Source organism: Brienomyrus brachyistius, chromosome 17, assembly GCF_023856365.1.
Source record: "Brienomyrus brachyistius isolate T26 chromosome 17, BBRACH_0.4, whole genome shotgun sequence".
NCBI lineage: Eukaryota > Metazoa > Chordata > Actinopteri > Osteoglossiformes > Mormyridae > Brienomyrus > Brienomyrus brachyistius.
Genome location: NC_064549.1, coordinates 15,487,090 through 15,507,076, shown reverse-complemented (window position 1 = coordinate 15,507,076; position 19,987 = coordinate 15,487,090). Strand labels below are relative to the sequence as shown.

The 19,987-nt window shown below is 47.4% G+C and overlaps 1 protein-coding gene across 7 annotated transcripts in view; it reads left to right on the top strand.

Annotated features, from left to right (window-relative positions):
• Window positions 1-19,987, top strand: part of frya (furry homolog a (Drosophila)) — a 73,599-nt gene that overhangs the window by 14,769 nt on the left and 38,843 nt on the right. For 4 of the 7 annotated variants that reach the window (XM_048980674.1, XM_048980673.1, XM_048980672.1 and 1 more), the window contains exons 2-11: window positions 1,096-1,260; window positions 7,620-7,819; window positions 12,404-12,457; window positions 14,515-14,654; window positions 16,167-16,257; window positions 16,498-16,577; window positions 16,653-16,733; window positions 18,537-18,705; window positions 19,246-19,338; window positions 19,434-19,532. In XM_048980674.1, the coding sequence (XP_048836631.1) occupies window positions 1,191-1,260; window positions 7,620-7,819; window positions 12,404-12,457; window positions 14,515-14,654; window positions 16,167-16,257; window positions 16,498-16,577; window positions 16,653-16,733; window positions 18,537-18,705; window positions 19,246-19,338; window positions 19,434-19,532 (1,077 nt within the window). In that variant the 5' untranslated portion in view covers window positions 1,096-1,190. Of the gene's footprint in view, window positions 1-1,095; window positions 1,261-4,527; window positions 4,658-4,848; window positions 4,935-7,619; window positions 7,820-12,403; window positions 12,458-14,514; window positions 14,655-16,166; window positions 16,258-16,497; window positions 16,578-16,652; window positions 16,734-18,536; window positions 18,706-19,245; window positions 19,339-19,433; window positions 19,533-19,987 lie in introns of those variants that run through there. The other 3 variants (XM_048980676.1, XM_048980677.1, XM_048980675.1) reach the window with 2 other exon arrangements.

The following is a 19,987-nucleotide window of genomic DNA, read 5'->3' as shown; positions in this document are numbered from 1 at the left end:
AGGCATCCGCTGATGTCTACCACGCACCATCTCCTTTCTCCTAGCTAATTAGGCGAGGAAATGACCGCGTTTCACCGCTCCTTTGGGCCAACAACACAGCCCATGCTAGAGCTGATATCTGGAAAAGTGTTCTTGCAAATCGGCTGGCAAACGGGAAAATGCGACAACCTCCCAGTTCGGAGAACTTCTCCTTCCACTGGTCTGAGAGGTTTCGGTTCTACAGCTAGTTAGTGAGAGGATGTCACTGGAAGGGATGTCACTTGGAAGAATGGGAGCAGTGATTTGCCCAGATCGGAGCAGGCGGTACCCATAATTTTAACCAATCGGAATTTTTGTGGAACCTATAAAGGACCATTCTGTGAGGACCTTTCTACTTTTGCATATCTTTCATATCATTCATTCTCTCCCTCCCGTTTGATCTTGATCCCACGAAACACCCTTAGAGGGGCAAAGTCGCATTTGTCCATGGGGGTTTGCAACAGTTTATATCTAGCCGTTCCTTGGCCCTGCCGATTTCATTTCATACCACAGTGCAAAGTGTCACAGCATAGTATGCCCCTCCATAAACGACAGTGCTGGGTGGGGGTGTGTTTGTGACTCCAGTGGGGGGAGTCTTAGCAACCCTGTGTCATGATACTTGCGAAATTCCAGGATCCCTGTGAAAAATGGAGTGTCACCCAGCATCCCTTGCTCTTTGTCACCCCGGCACGTAGGTCCGGTTTCTTCGCTCCTCGTCCCCAACCCCATCCTCTGCATCCTCCCCCACCTCGCGACCCTACTGGCACGCACTGGGGAGGAGTAGGAGGGCTGTGACCTCCCCGGAGTGTCATCAGTGGTGCCTCACCACACAGACTCGTGCTGGTTTTAATTACCTGCTCTCTCTCCGATAAGAAGATTGTCTCCTGAGCTGCCTGGCCTGTATGCGGTTATTTAAAGGGAGCTTGTATCACCGCCCACTGCCTACCATGGATCGAGAGAGAGAGAGTGAGAGAGAGAGTGAGAGATAGATAGAGGGAGGCTGACTAACAGACAGAGGAGGAGGAGGAGGCAGGGAAAGCAGCCGCAGTCCGTCCTGATCCCGGCCCTCGTCCACAGAGAGGTGCCGCAACCTGCTCGCCCCTGGCTGCCACTCGAGGGACGCCACCCCCAGCCTGCCCCATCCTCAGCCAGCTCCCTCTCCCCCCGGGGCCATGGCCAGCCAGCAAGACTCCGGCTTCTTCGAGATCAGCATCAAGTCGCTGCTGAAATCCTGGAGTGGCAGTGAGTACCTATGTCTGTGTTCGCAGCCCGGGAGTCACATCATGGGAGTCGGGGGGGTTGGGGGGGAGTGGGGGTCATGCTCTTGGCTGCTTTTCTTGCTGTCCGGCACAAGTTCCCATGCACTCTTGTGTTCGGTGTCCTCTCCCTGTCACCTTACGCATTCCGGTACCATCTCGTCCCGGTTTTAAAATAGCTCCGGTTGCACACGGGGATAGCGTAATGGGATTAGGGGGGGCTCAGCTCAGCTGTGCTGAGATGGATCGACCTCTGGCACCCCCTGCTGAAGCGAGTGTTAGCGTCCCACGATAGCAGGTGTAAGTTCCGAACCGACCAGCGATGTGTCACTCTGCGTGAATCTGTGGAGGATGTGTGGGTACCGGCTCACATCTTTCTGGCGATTCGAGAGGGTGGGGGTGGGGGTGGGTGGGCTGTCTGCAGGATGCACGGTCCTCTGTTTACGTTCCAGCCGCTAGTTAGCGACTTGCCCCAGATGTAGTGCTGTTACTTAATATGAGTGTCTTTCTCTCTATCTGCATTCATGACAGTTTTCACCTGTTTCTTCCTGTTACTTCTCGCTATTTCCGTTACTTCATGCTGCTCTGTAATAGACCAGTAAAAAAGAATGAAATATTCCTCAATTCCAGCCTTGCTGTCTGCTTATAGCCGATCAAGCATGAGTAGCGGTGCGTAGCTGTGCTGTAGTTATGCCTCGGAGATTCCAGCTGACTGGTAACTCAGCAGGCGGCCGTTGCCAGTGATGCAGCAGGAGATGCCTTCCTAGGAGGGCAGGAGTTCTCCAGAGGGATGCCATGTCCACCACACGCATGTTCTCATGGGGGAGAAGAAGCCAGTGGGGGAGGAGGAGGGGTCAGGGTTAGGGTTAGGATGCCGTGTCTGGCATCCGCATGTTCTTATGGGAGAGGGGGTCAGCGGGGTAATCTCCAGGTTAACTGAGGAGGTGACAGCGAGCAGAAACACCACAAAGGAACTTGCTTTTCAGGCTGTTGATTTGTGGCTAGTTTACTTTACCACTGAAACTCCACCCAGACACACACACACACAGACACACACACAGAGACACACACACACACGCCTCTCTGCGCCCCCTCCCCGGCAGATAGCCTCCTCTGTCTGTCAGTGTGCCCACCAGGGGGGGTGCCACTAGAACCGTCCTCTCCGCTTTCAGACAAAGCCTTTATCTGTGAGATGGTGTGACAGACATCAGCTACGCAATGGCTGGGTGACGCTCGGGCTGCGTGACTCTCTCCTCCCTCGTTATTTTCCATATGTTGCCTGAACACGCACCTCCAGCGTGTTTTGGCAGTTGGGCCGTGGTAACCAGTCAAAGCAGATTGATTTTCCTGATGGTGAGGCTTAGCGCTGGTTTTGGTGGGGTACAGATCCGTTCCACATGCTCTCTCCAGTGGTCGCTTCTTGTCACGTGGCTCAGATGGTCAGACACTTGTAACTGTGTTAGTGGAAGGCTGTGCTGTTGTCTTACACATTCAGACACATGGCACATGGATTCGCTGGCATGTGGTCAGTGTGCTGCCACGGCAACCACAGCATCTTCTCATGGATGTTTGAGTCCATTGGGGCGAGGATTCACTGAGAACTGTGTGTGTGTGTGTGTGTGTGTGTGTGTGTGTATGTGTGTGTGTGTGTGTGTGTGTGTGTGTGTGTGTGTGTGTGTGTGTGTGGGAGTGAATGACAGCCTCTGTGGTTTTGTGTGGTTTTGCTAACTTTGTGGGGATAAATTCCTATAATGTCTCCACAAAAATAGTAACTGCCATCAAGTCGTCACCCGCAGCTATTTCTGAATTGCATCTGAGTGGGATTATAAATCATTAAAGGTTTTAAATTGATATGCTGGCACATCACCAGAAAGTCAGAAATCTGTGTTCACATGTGCCTGTACGTTTTTTTGTGTATGTGTAAGTGAGCCTGTGAGTACGTGTTTATTTCTGTATGTGTGTGTGTGTGTGTCTTAAGCATTGTTTCCAGGGCAGTGCCCCCCCCCGCCACAAGCCTTTTCAGCACAGCAGTGATGTCACGCTCCCTGTGCTCAGGCCTGTCTTCTGTCAGCCGAGTCACATGTTAGCATCTCAGCTTTAATCAGAGCCCTGGGGCACGTGGAGCGTGGGCCCTGCCCCCCCCCAGCTGCCCTCCCCAACCTGAGCGGTTAACAGCGAGGCTCCGATTTACAGTGTCCGGGCCAGAAGCCTCCCCTAGCCCTCCCATGTATACACACGCTCACAAAAATCTGTAATGATTAATAGCTTGCTGCTCACCTGATGCCTGTCAGATACCAGAGAAAAACTGCATGCTACATGTCACACTACAGAAACTTTCTGATCCACAGTCTGCCAGGCAGGTTTCATTGCGGATTGTCCCGTGGGATTGCTCAGGCTTTTCACATGTAGGCTTTATCGTCACTCCTCCATCAGGTGTTATTCCGTACTCCTCAGCTGAGCTGCGCATCTGTCGGCCTGTTGTCGGCATGAGAGCCCCGCACCATAGCGCCCCCGCCTGCCAGACACACTTGTTACAACAAAAGCAAAGTATTACAATACTTTGTCTCACTCTCCCAAAACTTCCCATAATGCTTGAAATCGTGGGTAGTTTTGAGTATTTGTCCAAAACGGCAGCAAATACCAGCAAATGTTTAATCTGCTAGTTTTCATTTTACAGACGCTGAACCATGTTTTATTCAATAAGGTTTCATTTGTCGTTGAGTAGCAGCGCCGTTTATTTGCCAGAACGCTCTGTCTCATTGCCGGACCAGGTACCAAACCAGTGGACGCTAACCGTACTAGTAAACGCTGACAATGGTAGTGACCCTACTTTCAGGGGCTTTTCATAAACACTTATTTCGTATTTCGGAATATTGTATGTCAGAGCATTTGCTAAAGTGATTTGTCTAAATGTGTAGCAGTAACGAAGCTGTTTCGCAGGGTGTGGGGGCCTTGCTGGGGGGCTAAGACTGTGGGTGTAGTGTGCACCCAGGGATAAATATAGGCGCTGGGCTATGCCATCCCCCGCGTGTCGGCTCTCGTCACCGCGCGTTGCGGCTCGGCTAAAAATTGCTGACTGACCTTCAGTGCGGGGAAGGCGCCGGACGGTCACAAGGCTGAAGACAGAGCTGGGAGAGAGTGGCGTCGCGTCGAGCTGTGCCCGGGTGCCGTGCCTCTGCCACCTCCTGCTGTGCGCCACGTGCTCGCCCTCCGCCATGGCGGCAGTATGCCCGGCCAGCAGGAGCTAGAGACTCTCCGGCACGCCGTTATGGACGTTTACTGGGGGCTCGGCCGCCGCTCGCTTTCCGCAGCGCCTGCGGGCATGGAGAGCGCCACCATGTGCTGGAGCAAGGCCAGGTTCATCAGCTTCATCAAGGACCTGGGTAGGTGTGTGGGGGGGAGGGGGGAAGGCTGGGCGTATGCAGGGAGAATTTCTGGAGGGGTGGGGAAGCGTGCTAACCACCCCCCAGCCACACTCCACCCTCTGTGGGTTCCTGCTTAAGATTCTAGAGCTGTGTTCCCCAGTCCGGTCCGCATGGACCCACAGTCGGTCCATGTTTCTGCTCCCTCCCAGCCCCCACGTGGACTGTCTGTGGATCCCCGAGGACCAGATTAGGAATCACTGATCTAGAGCAACTAACCTCCCCCGTCTTAAAATGGGTGAGTTTTTTTTGTGATGTTTTTTTTTTCTTCAGTCGTCTAGAAAAAAGCTTGTATTTAAAGCCAGAACTGTAGCTATAAAATTATTAAACACTATTTAAAGTTCTTATGTTCAAAGATAACAGGGCCTGGAAGTTTGAAAAGCTTGTAGTGGTTTGTGTTCGAGGTAAAGTGCTGTTTAGCCTTTGTAATATCAGAAGCTGTTTAATCATCGGGACAGTCCAGCTTCTCATGGAGGCCGTCAGCAGTGCGGGGGGGTGCAGATGGGTGGCTTTTAGAGAGTGGATTCCCCCCCCCCTCCCCCCGCCGCTCCCCTTCTGTCCTCTGGGCACCAGGAGGGAGACCCTGCATACCACAGACACCTGACTCGTTCGATCTGGCGGGCATCTTAACACTCGTGGCACTCGACGAAATCGAGGCTTTCCCATCCAGTCAGGCGCGTTTAACAGCGAAGCCAGCAGAGATAAGGGGCACTTACCCAGGATTCCGGAATTGCTTCAGTGAACATCTCGACATTTAGAGATGTGGGTGTAGGTCTGTGAATTATAACTTATACTCATTAGTGATGCAGGCTCCACCGAATCTTACACACATGAGTGTATTTTAAACGAATATGAATTTATTTTTAGAATCTATACTGCCTGTATTATATGTGTGTATACTGTATATGCAAATATATTCCAAATTTTTCTTGTAGTTAATTATCAAAAAACACTCTGCATATTTTCTTGTCCGCATTTCAAGACTGGACTGCCACATATTTCCAGTTTGCAGCCCGCGATTTTTCCCATGAATCACTAGGGCTTCTGTAAAGATGACATCGCTAGTGCCTCATGAGAGTGAAATGCACACTGGGTGCTGTAGAGAGCCGCAGGAAAGCAGTGATGTGTGGTAGGACAGAAGGAAATGCACCTTTTATTGCTTAATGGAGCTACTGTTTTTGGTGTCAATTGGCGCAACCTCATTCATTCTTACTGCTTAAATCCAGTTCTGATCCGGGCTCTGCGCTTTGTGTGTGTGTGTGTGTGTCTGTGTGTGTGTGTGTGGTTCTGTGTACTTGTTTCTGTGTGTTTGTGTGGTTCTGTGTGTGACTGTATGTGTGGTTGTGTGTGTGTGTGTGTGTGTGTGTGTGTGTGTGTGTGTGTGTGTGCGCGCTTTTCACCACGAGCTGCAGAACAGACTCCTTCAAACCGCAGTCCTGTTTGCATCAGAGATTAACTGTGAACAGATGCATGGATGGTGCAGATTCCAAACAGAATAAACGCGACTAACCGTAAGCAGCGTCATTCACTTTTAATGAATCTTGCCTTCCTTCAGTGTTCAGTGTCCTTGTGCTCTTACATTCTACAGTAAATAACAGACCAGGTTATGGCAGCATGGTGAAGTGACTTTCTGCTGGTTGAATGTTTGCATCTTCTGAGGATCTCACTGGTCTGCTTCTGTTTGTTTAAAGCTGTGAGTTTATGGGCAGGGGGGCGGGGGATCTCTCCCTACCTCTCCTCTCCCCTACTCTCCTCTCCAGCGCATAACCTCAGTCTGCTGGCTGTTGCATCTTGCAAACAAAATCATTAGATGAGATGAGCATGATGATGGTTTGACATAAATTGGCCCCTGAGGAGACCTAGATGGTCAGGCGGTCACGGTCAGGCAGTCACGGTCAAAGGTTTTCTGGGTCACGGGTCCAGTTCATGTCCTGTTCCCTCACTGCAGCTGCAATGTTTAATTGATGGCGTGTTTTCTGCCTAAAAACGAATCACCTGCATACCCAAGATGTATCATTTGTAAGCTGTGAAACTTGGTGTCAGCCCAACCCAAGATTTTTTTAAGTATTACTTTTATTGTCGATGATGATGTTTTGCTGCAGGTAACTTCAGTTTGTTTAGTATTATTTTGGTCTCTTTAGGATGTGATGCACTGTTAAGGTGTGGTTCGTGTCTTTCTTTTGTTTAAAAATCCACATACTGCTAATTCTTACACTTTTCTCACCATGCAGTCCCCCCCTGAGAGATGAGGATGTTTACCGTTTTTGTGTCTGCTGTCACATGATGCCCCCCCCCCCCAAGTCAGTCTAGCTCATCTGCAGCAGCAAACAAAAACAGCAGCTGCTGACTATGAGGCTGTAATTAATGCATGTGGGCTGTGAATGATCTGTGGCAGTCAGGGCAGCTGAGAGGCAGAGGGCAGGAAAAATGTAATGTCTGAAAACTCAAGAAGGGTTAGAAAACAACCTGCGAATGAATGAGCCCAGTGTTCGGGCCAGAGGGTTAGGAATCAGGTTTAAATCTTTATAATGCTTTATTTAATCATATCTGTGAGTCAGGTTTATGAATTAATCACATTTCTTTATTTTAATAATTGAAAATGCAGGTCCTATTTTTATTTTAGTGAAGTGCATGTGTTGACGGTAATTATTCTCACATTTATAAGGTGCTTTGTTGATAAATAAAAAAAAATTAACTTGCTGTACCTAACTGGAGAGTTCATCTGTGTCATCAGGCGAGTCATGTAAACTATAAAGCGGAGGATAGCTGAAATTCCAGTGTTTGGCGGGGGTTGGGGGTGATTGATGTTAACTGGAAATGTATTCTCTGAGATGTTGACTGACATCTGCCTCTGTGTGTGTGTGTGTCTGTCTGTGTGTGTGTGTCTGTCTGTCTGTCTGTCTATGGGCGCTTGCATCTGCAGCATCACCAGTGGGGAACGGATACGCCAAAGCCCCAGCCGACCCTGTGTCAAGCGTACCGGGGGAGAAAGAACCCCCCAACATGCTGCCCCTCAGCGTGGACCCCGAGAGCCGGCCCGGCGAGTACATCCTCAAGAGTCTCTTCGCCAACTTCGCCACCATGGCCGAACGCAAGATCCGCATCGTCATGGCCGAGCCGCTGGTGAGAGATTACAGTAAACACCCACCCATTTCTCTGCTACTTCCATGTAGCCTTTTCATCTCTCAGCTCCTGTAAGCTTTGGGAAAAAAAAACGTGTCTGAGCACGTGGGAGCTGTTTACGATGACGACCCTGAGAAACCGTTCTTGCTTGAAGCTTCACGCTGTGAGCAGGTGACCGAGGTCACGACCCCACGTGTCAACAATAGCGGGCCTGCTCATAACTCAGCCCTGCCCGCTGTTTTAATACGCAGTTCCTCCAGACAAAACAAAGAGGCCTGCTGTGTCCAATTGTGAAATCTCTTACGGGCCATAATTATTGTCGATAAAATCTGCCAAGCCCACTTTTCAGTGTAGACCTCCCCACCCCTCACATACTGAGCAAAGGGAACTTTGTGCCGTGTTGATAAACGGATCCTCCGTGGGCTGTAAAGACTGCTATATTCATATCTAATGGTTCCATTAACATGTACGTTACAGATGATAAGCAGCATTATTTAACACTTATGCATTATGAAGTACTTCCAGATACATTCATGGTGAGCCCAGTTAGGAGTGTCAGCGCTGGGGAGGACCTCTGGGCTTCAGGCTGGACAGTCTGAACTTCCTCATGAGACACTCAAATTTAAGCAGGTGATAAAGAGACGTAGCCAGACATTTAGCCAATGGCGGAGGGGCGGTTCTCTACTACAGTATGTTCATTTTCACAGCTTCGTACCTTTAAGTTAGTTAGTGGAGTGGAAGCAGCTGCCTCGATGCCAGTGTTACCCCCGAGAGTGGCAGAGAGTGGCGTGAGCTCCGAAGGCAAAGAGGGCGTTCTGTTTGGTGATGGTTCCTTGTGTTACTTAGTGGGTCAGCTGGCTGCTTCCACACTACCTCACATCCCAGGCGTGGTTCGTCTCTTGAGAGGCAGCTCTCGCCTTAGACAGAGAAACTAGTCATGCTACCTGTAGTGTTTGCTGAAATTTCAGGATGTGAAACGTTTGCTTTTAATACTGTGCGGCTCAACTGACCGGTCAGCTCCACCTTCAGCTTGGAGCTCAGGGAGGTGCTGAGGGAGGCGCTCTGGGCTCCTTCATCCCTGACCTGGACTTCAGCCCAACCCTCACACTCCTTGTGTTTACTGTTTTTACTGAATATGCATGAGTGTGTGTGTTATTGCCTGTGGATGCATTTAAGTACGACAACTGTTTACTATATCCTGTGTTGCGTTATAGGCGTCTTTGTGTGCAAGTATGTGTTTTTACATGCCTGGAGAAGGCCTGTTGGATAAGTGCAGTGCCTGGTCATGCTGATTTGCTGATTGTGTGTGTACGTGTGTTATCTGTTTGTGTTGAAAGGATATGCTAAATAGCGCAGTTTTAAAGCCCTTCGTTTGCTGTTTGCAGGAATCTGCATCTGTTTGTTTTCATGTCGGCCTGCTCCTAAACGGAGGGAGACCAGTAAAGGATACAGGTTAAAATTAACTGCCTGCTTCGGGCCACCATAGCGTGTCTTGGTTACAAGGGGGTCGCTGTGAGCCGGGCAAATGGAGGAGACAGGAAAATATCCAGTTCCCGTTTTCACTAAATCAGAAACCAAAGCTGGAGACTGAGCTACCCAGAGCGTGCGCTTCTGGTTCCGGAATGGTCCGGCCGCTCTCATCTCTCACCGAGCTATGTGTTCACTCTGATTAAATTACGGCAGGAGTTTGTCGACAGTGCACCCCCTGCCACCTCCCTAGTCTTCAAAACCACAACTGGCCTGGACATGCTGGAGATTTATATTGAAATGATCACCATTCATGATGGCCTGTGTCATATGGCTTTTTCAGCAAACCTTTTCTCAAATTCATTGTAATAACTTGTTTCAAACTTAATCTTAGAAGTTTAGAAAAGGGGCAGCTTGATGGCCCTAATTGGATAAGGGGGTGTTGTATGGCTTTTCTGTGACCTGAAGGTTGCTGGTTCAAATCCCATATTTGGCAGCGTGATTTTATCATTGGGTTATAACCCAAAACTGCTTCTGGGACTGTCTGACCCAGCATTCTCAATTCTATGTTGTTTTGGATAAAAGCTTCTGCTAAATAAAAGTCGACGTTTGAATCCCACCCCTGATCTGTATGTGTTGAGTTGTGTGGGTTTTGTTCTGCCTTGCTCTCATAATCCAAAAGCATGCAGTGAGACGAGTTAGTGTCTCTAAGTTGCCTTTTGTGTGTGTGAACCTTGTGATAGACTGCTGTCGCATTCCAGGTTTTCCAAACTTTGTGCTTCCTGGGAGCTACTCTAGAGTCACTGCATTCCTGTTCCGGCTGAGCACTGTAGAAGGTGGATGGGTGCAACAATGAGGAAGTTTGAATGATTACTTATTTTTAAAATATCCACCTGGTTGAGGATGAAGGGGTACATCTAGTGTTATTTTAGATGTTGATAAGGCACCAAGACCAAACCACCAGGTGATATGTGTACGTCCTCAGGGTTAATAATGTGGAAAGAGCAGAGTGAATCTCCAGTATGGCACCAGTGCAACCAACTTAGAGGCGTTCCTGTTAGCGCTGTTACCCTCCCACATGCACTGCTCATTGCTAACCGGCTACTGGCGTATCTTTTCACACCAGTCATCAGAGGTACAAATTTCAGATCCAGAAAGTACAAATCCAGACCAAGGTTTTGTTTTAACAAACCAGTTGAATACTCTTCGAGTATGTCTCTTTATCTTCAACTGGTCGGTTGAAACAAAGTCTTGGTCTGGATTTATACTTTCTGGACCTGAAATTTCCACCTCTACCTGTCATACATGGGGATCGTGATCTCACTTCCTTTTCACATGCCTCCCCTTTCCAACATGTTCCCTCTGAGGTATAAAGATGCCCAGGATAACATTGGGTGACACATTTCTGGGTTAATGCGATTGAACATTAGATGGTCCCAATATGATGGGTTTCAGGGGCAGCAGTATGTCAGACTTGTATTATTTTTCCTTAGTGGCTGGTTCTTGTCCAGCAGACTGTGTAATGAGGCTCAGCAGCCCCTGCCCTGGGCAGATACAGAGCTGGGGAGGACAACACAGCCCTGTTTTATACCTTTGGGGAAAGTTTCCAAATTCCAGTTCTTTAGAATATCTATGGCCTCTCTATGTGATGTACATGGTTCTGTGCAAAATTGTTAGGCAGTGAAAGATAATTATATTTAAATAATAAGTTATAACACAATATTATGTCTGTTAAAGTGTGTGAGCATAGCCATTTTGAAAACTCTCCTAAAATCACCCCAGTGTTTGTAGCAAACATCCAATTTGTGCGTGTATTTGTTGACTTTACTACTAGCTCACCTTGTTTGGCTAATCAATACCTCATTCAGTTATTTAACTAATTTATTTTAATTAGCTGGTGGTGACATTTAATCAACACGTGGAATGACTGGGGTGCCCCTGAGGAGAATTTTGGGAACTGAAGTGGTGATCATCTAGCTTTTTGGAGAACAGAAGAAGTTCTAGAGCGACTGAGGATAAGGGCCTTGCTCAGAGGCCAATTGTGAAATCAATCAGCTGACTAGGGGATTTGAACAAATGACCTTCTGATTACTGAGGCAGTGTCCTAATCCACTGAGCTACACACCGAGCTACAACAGTCCCTCCCCCTCGAGTCTGTAGTTCTGTTTGGGTGAACGTCAAGAAAAGCTTTTCTCTTTTTCGCGCGAAAAAATGACCCTCTACTGAATATTCATAGGCTGGAAAAAACAAAACAAAACAGGGGAGGTCAGTGAGAGGTACAGTCCGGGCCATTGTGTGGGTCAGCCGGACTGTTGTACCACCTCGCTCAGAGCTGGACGTCCCCTCCAGTCCACGGCAACAGCACCCCCCTCACTCCCCAGACCCCCCCCCCCCCCCCCCCCTGCCCCAACCGACGGTCCTGTGTGGTTTTGCGGATCAAGAGCCCCAGCTGCATCGCTACAGATAAAAGCCCTGGGTCAGTCCACTTATGCAGAAAGATGAATACTGTGTCTCCCTGTCCATGGAAGGAAATGGTACATTCCAGAAATGTTTGTACTTTGTCCATTTCCATTGATAAGATTTGAACAAAGTGTATTGTGACTAAAAACGAACTTCTAGCGTTGTCAAAACTAATTATTTAATGTAAGTGCAGATGTTTATCCTCTGTGACTAAAACAAGATTCTATGGCAGTTACAGGCAATTGTGTAATTATTGTTTATTCACGTCTTCATGTACGATTTGCTGGGTCCTCTGCTGTTCCCATCATCCTCTGCATTACAGCCTTTGCCAGAATCCGAGACGATCGGAAGAAAACATCAGCTGTTCACCTGGGCTCTCAGATAAAGAAACAATCAAGAAAAAATATAACTAAGGTCCTGACATCCCCAATGACAGAGCTGTGATGGACTGAGTTGTAATGGAACTCCATCAAGATATGTCCTCGCTGATTAAAGACAGCAGCCAATAATAGAGCATCGCTTCTGTCTGACATCAGCTGCCAGGGTCCAGACTGACTGATGGGGCTCCCTCATTTCAGTCAGAAATGAGCTGAGAACTTCCGGAATCTTATTTGATGCTCCTGCTCTTGCCCTGCTGACGGTGGTTTATCTCTGCAGGAAAAGCCGCTGACAAAGTCGCTGCAGAGGGGCGAGGATCCACAGTTTGACCAGGTCTGTGCCGGGGAGTTGGGGCCTATCGGGAACTAGCCTACAAGTATCAGAGAGAGATTACAGAGAGGATGACAGGCAAATAATCAAAAACACAGCTGGAGTTGTTTGTTTCAAATTTTGGTCCCACTTTGCTTAAAGAAGTCATCATAACACAGTGTATAGTAGATACCTTCCAAATACATTATAGTAGTCAGTATAAGCCATTATAATGCATTATGAAGGTATTTAAAGTGCAATATAAATGAGAGCTTCATAGAGAATTCATAATGCATAATAAAAATGGCTATAATATGTTATGCCTTTTTTTAGATGGTTATGGCCATATTTATGAACGCCTTGTAATGCATTATGAAGGTACCTATAATGCATTATACATGAGTGCTTTAAGTAAAGCATTACCAAACTTGTGATGGTGTGATGGCCCAAAAAGAACACTCCTTTTACTCTCTCTCCTTTTACTTCTCGCTCTCGTCTGTGTTTTACCGATACCCCCATCTCACACCCACCTAGACTGTTAGGGTTAGGGCGAAACTCTCCGTGTGGCAAAACTGATGCGCTTAAACGCACCATCTGCCTGAATCCTGCCTTGCACCCCTGGCGGTTCAGTTAGTGTAACTGTCCTGCACAAATTTGCCCTACATTTAAATTTATAATTGTGCTTAATTTTCATCCCTTTTTTAGCCCAAAACAGGTCAGTCATTAATAGTCGGGATGCGTACAGCGAATGTGGCTTAAAGTGTGCTGATTCTCTCTCGACTGGTGACCTTGTAGGGTGATGGCTGCATGCAGAAAGGGTTGGTCTGTGTGCCCTTAATTTGGAGGGTGATGGCTGCACAGGGAAAGGGCCAAGGTTGTGTGCTTTAATTTGGAGGGTGATGACCACATGAGGAAAGGGCCGGTCTGTGTGCCCTTAATTTGGAGGGTGATGGCCGCATGCAGAAAGGGCTGGTCTGTGTGCCCTTAATTTGGAGGGTGATGGCCGCATGCAGAAAGGGCCGGTCTGTGTGCCCTTAATTTGGTGGGTGATGGCCGCATGCAGAAAGGGCAGGTCTGCATGTCCTTCATTTGGAAGGTGATAGCTGCACAGGCAAAGGGCTGGTCTGTGTGCCCATTCTTCTCTGCCTTTGCTGATGTGTGCCACGCCTGGCGTTAATGAAGAGCATACAGATGCAGCAGGGCCCCTTGGGCCACAGTGGCTGTTTACTTGGGGGGTGTGCTCAGTAGGTGTGGGACCGGCCGGGGGCCCATGATCCTGCCCTTTGAGAGCCACACTGCGGCATTTGTCAGCCGGCTTAGCAGCCTTTCATGGGCTGCACAGAGCGTGGATTCATCACGAGCCCGGCGCTGAATGAAGGGGCCGCTCTGTCTGTGGCAGTGCCCCAACCCACCCCCAGCCCCTGCTCCCTTGCGGTCGCCCAGACCAGACGGCCCGCCCCCCCCTTCCTGTGTGTGGCGAGCTGGAGCCACTGTGCTCCACCTTTCCTTCCTGTCCTCACCCTCCCTTAAAGGGGAGGGGTACCTCCAGGGAACCTCGTGATAAAGCCCCTCTCCCTCAGGAGAACAGGGCCAGGTCCATCCCGGCTGATCTGCATACTTGGCTGTCTCTGGGTTATGGTCACGGGTGCCTGACCCAATAGGGGGCATCAGCTCTGCTTCCTTGGGCCTTAGTTTATGCCAGGGGGCTGCAGCAATAGTATCTATGTCCTTAGTAGAATCGTCTCAGAGCATCATGGGTAAATTAAGGCATTTTCTTTTATTTTTTATTGCATTTACTCCAAATATTTAGAGTACAATAGTGGTTAAGGACAAAGACTTCCAGCTGTTGTACTTATTAACCACACATTAATAAATGCTTTTTGGGATAAAAGTCTTAAAGAACAAGTTTATCACCTTAGTGCTTGATCATCCATCCATCCATCCAGCTACAAATCCTGTACTGGGTCATGTGGTGATATCGCACCAATATAAAATATCTTTTGCTTTCACATTATCTGTTAGCTTGTTTGTTAGACTATGTATGTGCTGATTAACGGCGGCGGCGTCCCTGTGCCTTGCAGCTGATCAGCACCATGAGCTCGCTGGCGGAGTACTGCCTGCCTTCCATGCTGCGCACTCTCTTTGACTGGTACAAGCGACAGAACGGGACAGAGGACGAGTCACACGAGTACAGGCCCCGCGCCAACACCAAGTCCAAAAAGTGAGACCTGCTCTGCTTTTCAGAATTATTATTATCATTATTATCATTATTATCATTATTATTATGACAGACGCTCCTCTACTTGCGAATGACTTATGTTCCAAATGGCCGCTCGTAACTTGAAATGATCGTAAGTCGTTATTCAACATCATTTTAAGGGTATACACAAGTACTAAGAGCTAGGATGCTGGGAGTACGCACGCTACGCTGCTGCGCGGTGGGAGTAGCGGCCAGAAGTCGTACTAGATGGAATTGGCGCAGGACAAAACATTGATGTTGTGGACAGGAAACGGGAGCCCAATGAACACAATTTGGACTTATTGTCCTTTTCCTTCATATGTTTGAAAGTTCGTAAGTTGAAAGTTCGTAAGAAGAGGAGCATCTGTATTATTATTATTATTATTATTATTATTATTATTATTAATAATAATAATAATATTATTACTGTTATTGTTATTTATTATATAACTGCTTATCCCATTTTGGGTTGCCTGAGTCAGCCTAGAACTTACCCCAGAGGGCATCGGTCACAAGGCTGGGGACGCTACATGTTTTTAAACAATGACACAGTTATACCCAGCTGAACATGCCTTATTTCGAGTAATTTGGAGGTGTTGCCCGCTTCCCTGTTTGCTCCCCTGTTTAGTGGCAGTAGTGCAGCATGGCACTGTCAGACAATGCAATCTGTAAGAGTTCATGGCTCCTCCTGATATATGGCACCAGTGCTCAGCGGTCTACGATGGCCCCTCCATTAATAGTACTCCTCAAGTAGAAAAATGAAAGGCCTGATAATCCTCCATCTTTGTGACATGGGTCACATCCATCCACCTCATCCTGTCATTCAGAAAGATGTCACCATAATTAATGACCTTGGCAAGCAAGTGTGCTAGCCCCTCCTAGTGACTGTACATCTCCTCGTCCAATAAGGGTGCAGTAATGTTAACGCTGTTGCCTGTGTTTCCAGCAGAACAGGTTGGGGGGGGGGGAGGGGCATAGAGTACTGTAATCTACTAATTGCGCTGGTGGAAGTGATGGTGGAACCTCCCCAGCTTAATGACACGCAGCCCGGAGATGGTCACCCTCTCCCTCCACATCCCGATCGTGCGAGCAGTGCCATTGATTAATAGCATCAGGACTGCTTGTATTTAGATCCTGCATGTTCAATAAACTTGGGTTTCAGGGAGGATGAAGAGTAACTCGCTCAGGCGCACAACCTCAATAAAGCTGTTTTTAACCTAATTTATTAACCAAGAAATATTGCGATTTCAAGATCAAAGTGTCAAATCTAGCTGCATGTTGTATGCACCAGATAAATGCAGGTCTTTCTTATGACATATTTCTGTATGAAGAAATAATAAGTTAAGAGTTAAAACGACCATTAAAAATGTTACAAATAACAGCAAATTGCCCCACAGTAGCACTGGGGATGCAGACATCTCACGGCTGTAGTGCAGCATTTTCTGCTTCAGCTGTGACAGGGTTAGCGCCTCTGATTCTGCTGTTCTGTTGTAGTGATGAGCAGCAGAAGGACTTCCTACTTGAACGGAGGGATCTGGCCATTGACTTCATCTTCTCCCTGGCTCTTATTGAAGTTTTAAAGCAGGTACCTTTCCAGCCGTCAACCTAGACAGGAATTGGTTTTCTGTCCTGTCAGTCATTTTTTTTTCAGAAATGTAAACATCCTGTCATGGTGTTTTGATTTTTTTATTAAACAAAAAGTATGAAATACCGGCGAAGCAAAGCATGTGAGGAGAATAACCCGTTAGAAGGGTTCGGTATTTTAAAGTAACATTGGTCTGTCAAGTTCCAAGGAATCGGTCTCCTGCTCTTCCTTCATAAACAGATCCCTCTTCATCCAGTTCTGGACAGTTTGATTCTGGAGGTTATTAACCTGGCGTTCAAGCACTTTAAATACAAAGAAGGGTAAGGATTTCACTCTTTTTGGCAACTTTTCAGCCTGACTTTTAGAAGAGGAGCTAACTGGCTTTTCTTTCACAGATACCACGGCCCCAGTATGGTCAACATGCACATTGTCGCTGACCTCTACGCTGAAGTCATAGGAGTCTTAGCCCAGTCTAGGTGAGTCTAAGCAGGAGGAGCATACATTGAACTGCCTCGTCACCTACCAAGCAGTTGCATTATCACTCCCCTGTCGTTGTAAAGCTCTGTTTTAATCTACAATTCATTATTGTTTTCATGTGTGCCTTGTGAAGTGCAATTTGACACAGTGGACATGTGACTGTAGATACTGCAGTTTTGAGTCACAGACTGGCATCTCAGTATGACACGCTCCTGTCCTGTAACAAAATAGAAGCTTACACAGATTCCTGTCCGCTGATGACATAAGGAGAGTTTGTTTTTCCATAAATGTTTTTCCTATACGGCAAGCCCTGTAACAATGTATTATATAATAATGCCACATTATGCAACCACTCACAAGAATGTAACAAACCGAATGATCTTAATAATAACAAAGACAATGATTATGATATTAATAAGAATATGGTAATGCTGCATTATAACATTTTATTGTAGTACATAAATGATAATAATAATAGAGAGACTTCATTGATCCCCATGTGTAAATTGGCTTTACACCTCTCTCAACTTGCCCCAAGGAGCTGGGGGTTGAGGGCCTTATTTAAGGACCCACAGGCATGGTGACGCTGGGTTTGAACCGGCGACTTTGTGATTATAGGCACACAGGCTTAGCCCACCGAGCCACACGCTGCCTCGAAATTTTGTCGGGTTATTACATAATGTGGTGCTGTTCACATTATGCGTTGAAAATTTGTTATATTTTGTCGAGTTATTACAAAATACGGCATTATTACATAATGCGTTGTACCGAGTCCTGCTAGGCCTAAGCCGCCATGGCTCAATGACATGCTGGGGCTTATTGCCTCTTTACTGAGTTGTCCCTGGTTTTCGCTCGTTCTATTCACTCCGCTGAGTGAGACGGAAATCCGCAGGGTCCCCAAAGGCCGAGTGTCTGTGATGAGAGGACAGGGGGGAGAAAGGTGCTTTCAGCAAAGCCCTGTGCGATTTCAGAGACATCAGCTGTCAGGAAACATGAAAGGTCACATCTCGCCTATTCGGGATAATATACTGATACAGTCCTTCAGAAAGGCACCACAGTGTCTACTGGAGAAAACCGTATCTGTTTGTTTGACTGGCTCTTTTGTTCAGAGTGACTTTGCATAAAACAACAGACAAAGATTGTCGGCACAGACCTGTGTGTAGGGGCTGGAACTGAGACACAACAGAGTGTAAACCACAAGACATTTGTTTGGGGGGTAGAGCTTCCCATACTAGGTCTGGAAATTGGTGTCTGTTTATCAGGGAGGGCCTGTACTCCACATCACTCCAGCAGCGAACAAATCCTTAAAATAGAGAGCAGCATGCCTACATTCCAAACCAGTATCTGCTTTATTCTTCATAAGGTGAGCTGGAACCTGTAATAGGGGAACATGGTTATTATTTTTCTAACTGTAGTTTCAGAATTAGTCTTTGAATTATGTAGCAATGAAATGCATTGATGAAGTTCGATATCTTTACGTTATTATGTTTGTATGTGTGTCTGGATACTTGTGGCTGAAGGCCTGGTCAACTGATGTATTCAACATGCCGGTGGCCAACTATGAAACATCCCTGAGTGCTAAATGGGTTGTTTGTTTTCTGGTGTGGATTGATGACTGCGGCTGGCCCTACTGCATGGCACTCCATCCACCCCAGCTTTCTCACCATCGTTCACCATCGTTCAAATACTCAAGTTTACAATCCGCTCCAGTATTGGCCTCCCCCTCTTAAAGAGTGTTAATTCCTCTCTGCCTCCCGTGTGCATGCACTGGCAGACAGCGCTAATCATATCTGATGCTGCAGGTTCCCCGCCGTGAAGAAGAAGTTCATGGCAGAGCTGAAGGAGCTCCGGCAGAAGGAGCAGAGCCCTGCTGTGGTTCAGAGCACCGTCAGCCTCATCATGGGCGTCAAGTTCTTCCGCATCAAGATGTACCCCGTGGAGGACTTCGAGGCCTCCTTCCAGTTCATGCAGGTGAAGCTCTCTGCCCTGAAGCCTCACAGTAACAGCAGGGATCTGCTTCTGCATGCGACTCAATCGAGTCGGCTCCTTTACTCAGTCAAGCCTCGTCTACGCCGTATTAGACAAAGGAGAGATTTGAATGTGTTCTGCCCCATAGTTTTAGATTAAAACGTGAACTTAATTATTTGTACGGGGACATGTGAAAAGAAATATACCGCACACACAAATTTCCATTTTTAAAAATGGAATTTCATAGGTAATAGGAATTAGAGGCCTAATAGGGTTTTGTGATATTCAAAAACATTAGATATACTTTCTGTAAAGGCCAGACCTCTCTCATCAGCATAACTTCCAAATATAATCTTATGGAAGACAGGGAAGAGCTGAGTGACTTGTCAGTAGCCGAACAAGTTGTTCACGGCCGCCCCGTAGTTCTGCACTCTTTGTTCCCCTCCGCTCGTCGCCATCATTCAGCCTCTAGATGGGGACCGATAGGATGTCTGACCCTGTAATACAAACTGTGCTCTGCTTCTGTGCACTGTTCCTCTGCAGGAGTGTGCTCAATACTTCCTGGAAGTAAAGGACAAAGACATCAAGCACTCCTTAGCTGGCCTCTTCGTGGAAATTTTAGTCCCCGTGGCAGCGGTGAGTCATTATCAGCGGGCTGCCTGTCTGAACCAAACAGAGTAAGATTCACTGTACTGAAACATCAGTTTCTGAAAAAGACGGTTTGCTTCCAGGCTGTGAAAAATGAGGTGAATGTACCCTGTCTGAGGAACTTTGTGGAGACCCTCTATGACATCACTCTGGACCTGTCAACCAGGAAGAAGCACTCACTGGTGAGCCGAGTCGCTTTGCTCGGGTGCCGATCGATGCTGACCTGAGGCTTCCAATGCTGACCATGTGAGACAGTTCAGAAGGTTTCTGGTGGCTTTGGAACTGAGACCATTTCCACACATTCGGCCATGTGACAGAGCGATAGCGTTATGCGTGAAAAATAGATAAAGCAGAAGAGATTGTGATTATCTTCTATAACATCAGTATCAGTGTAGTGATGAAGTGTAGAAATATCTAGTGATAACATTCAAGTACTTCTTCGTCTCCAGGTATACGTTATCAACCTGCCGTAAGACCTATGCATGAAGTACATACAGACAACTAATACAATAATATTTCAATTAAATAAAATGGGTATTATTGTAAAACGCATCGTTGTAAGCTGCAGGTGTCACCATTAAGTGTTTCTAAACCCTTTTGACCCTGTAACCCCCCCCCCCCCCCCCCCCCCCCCCGC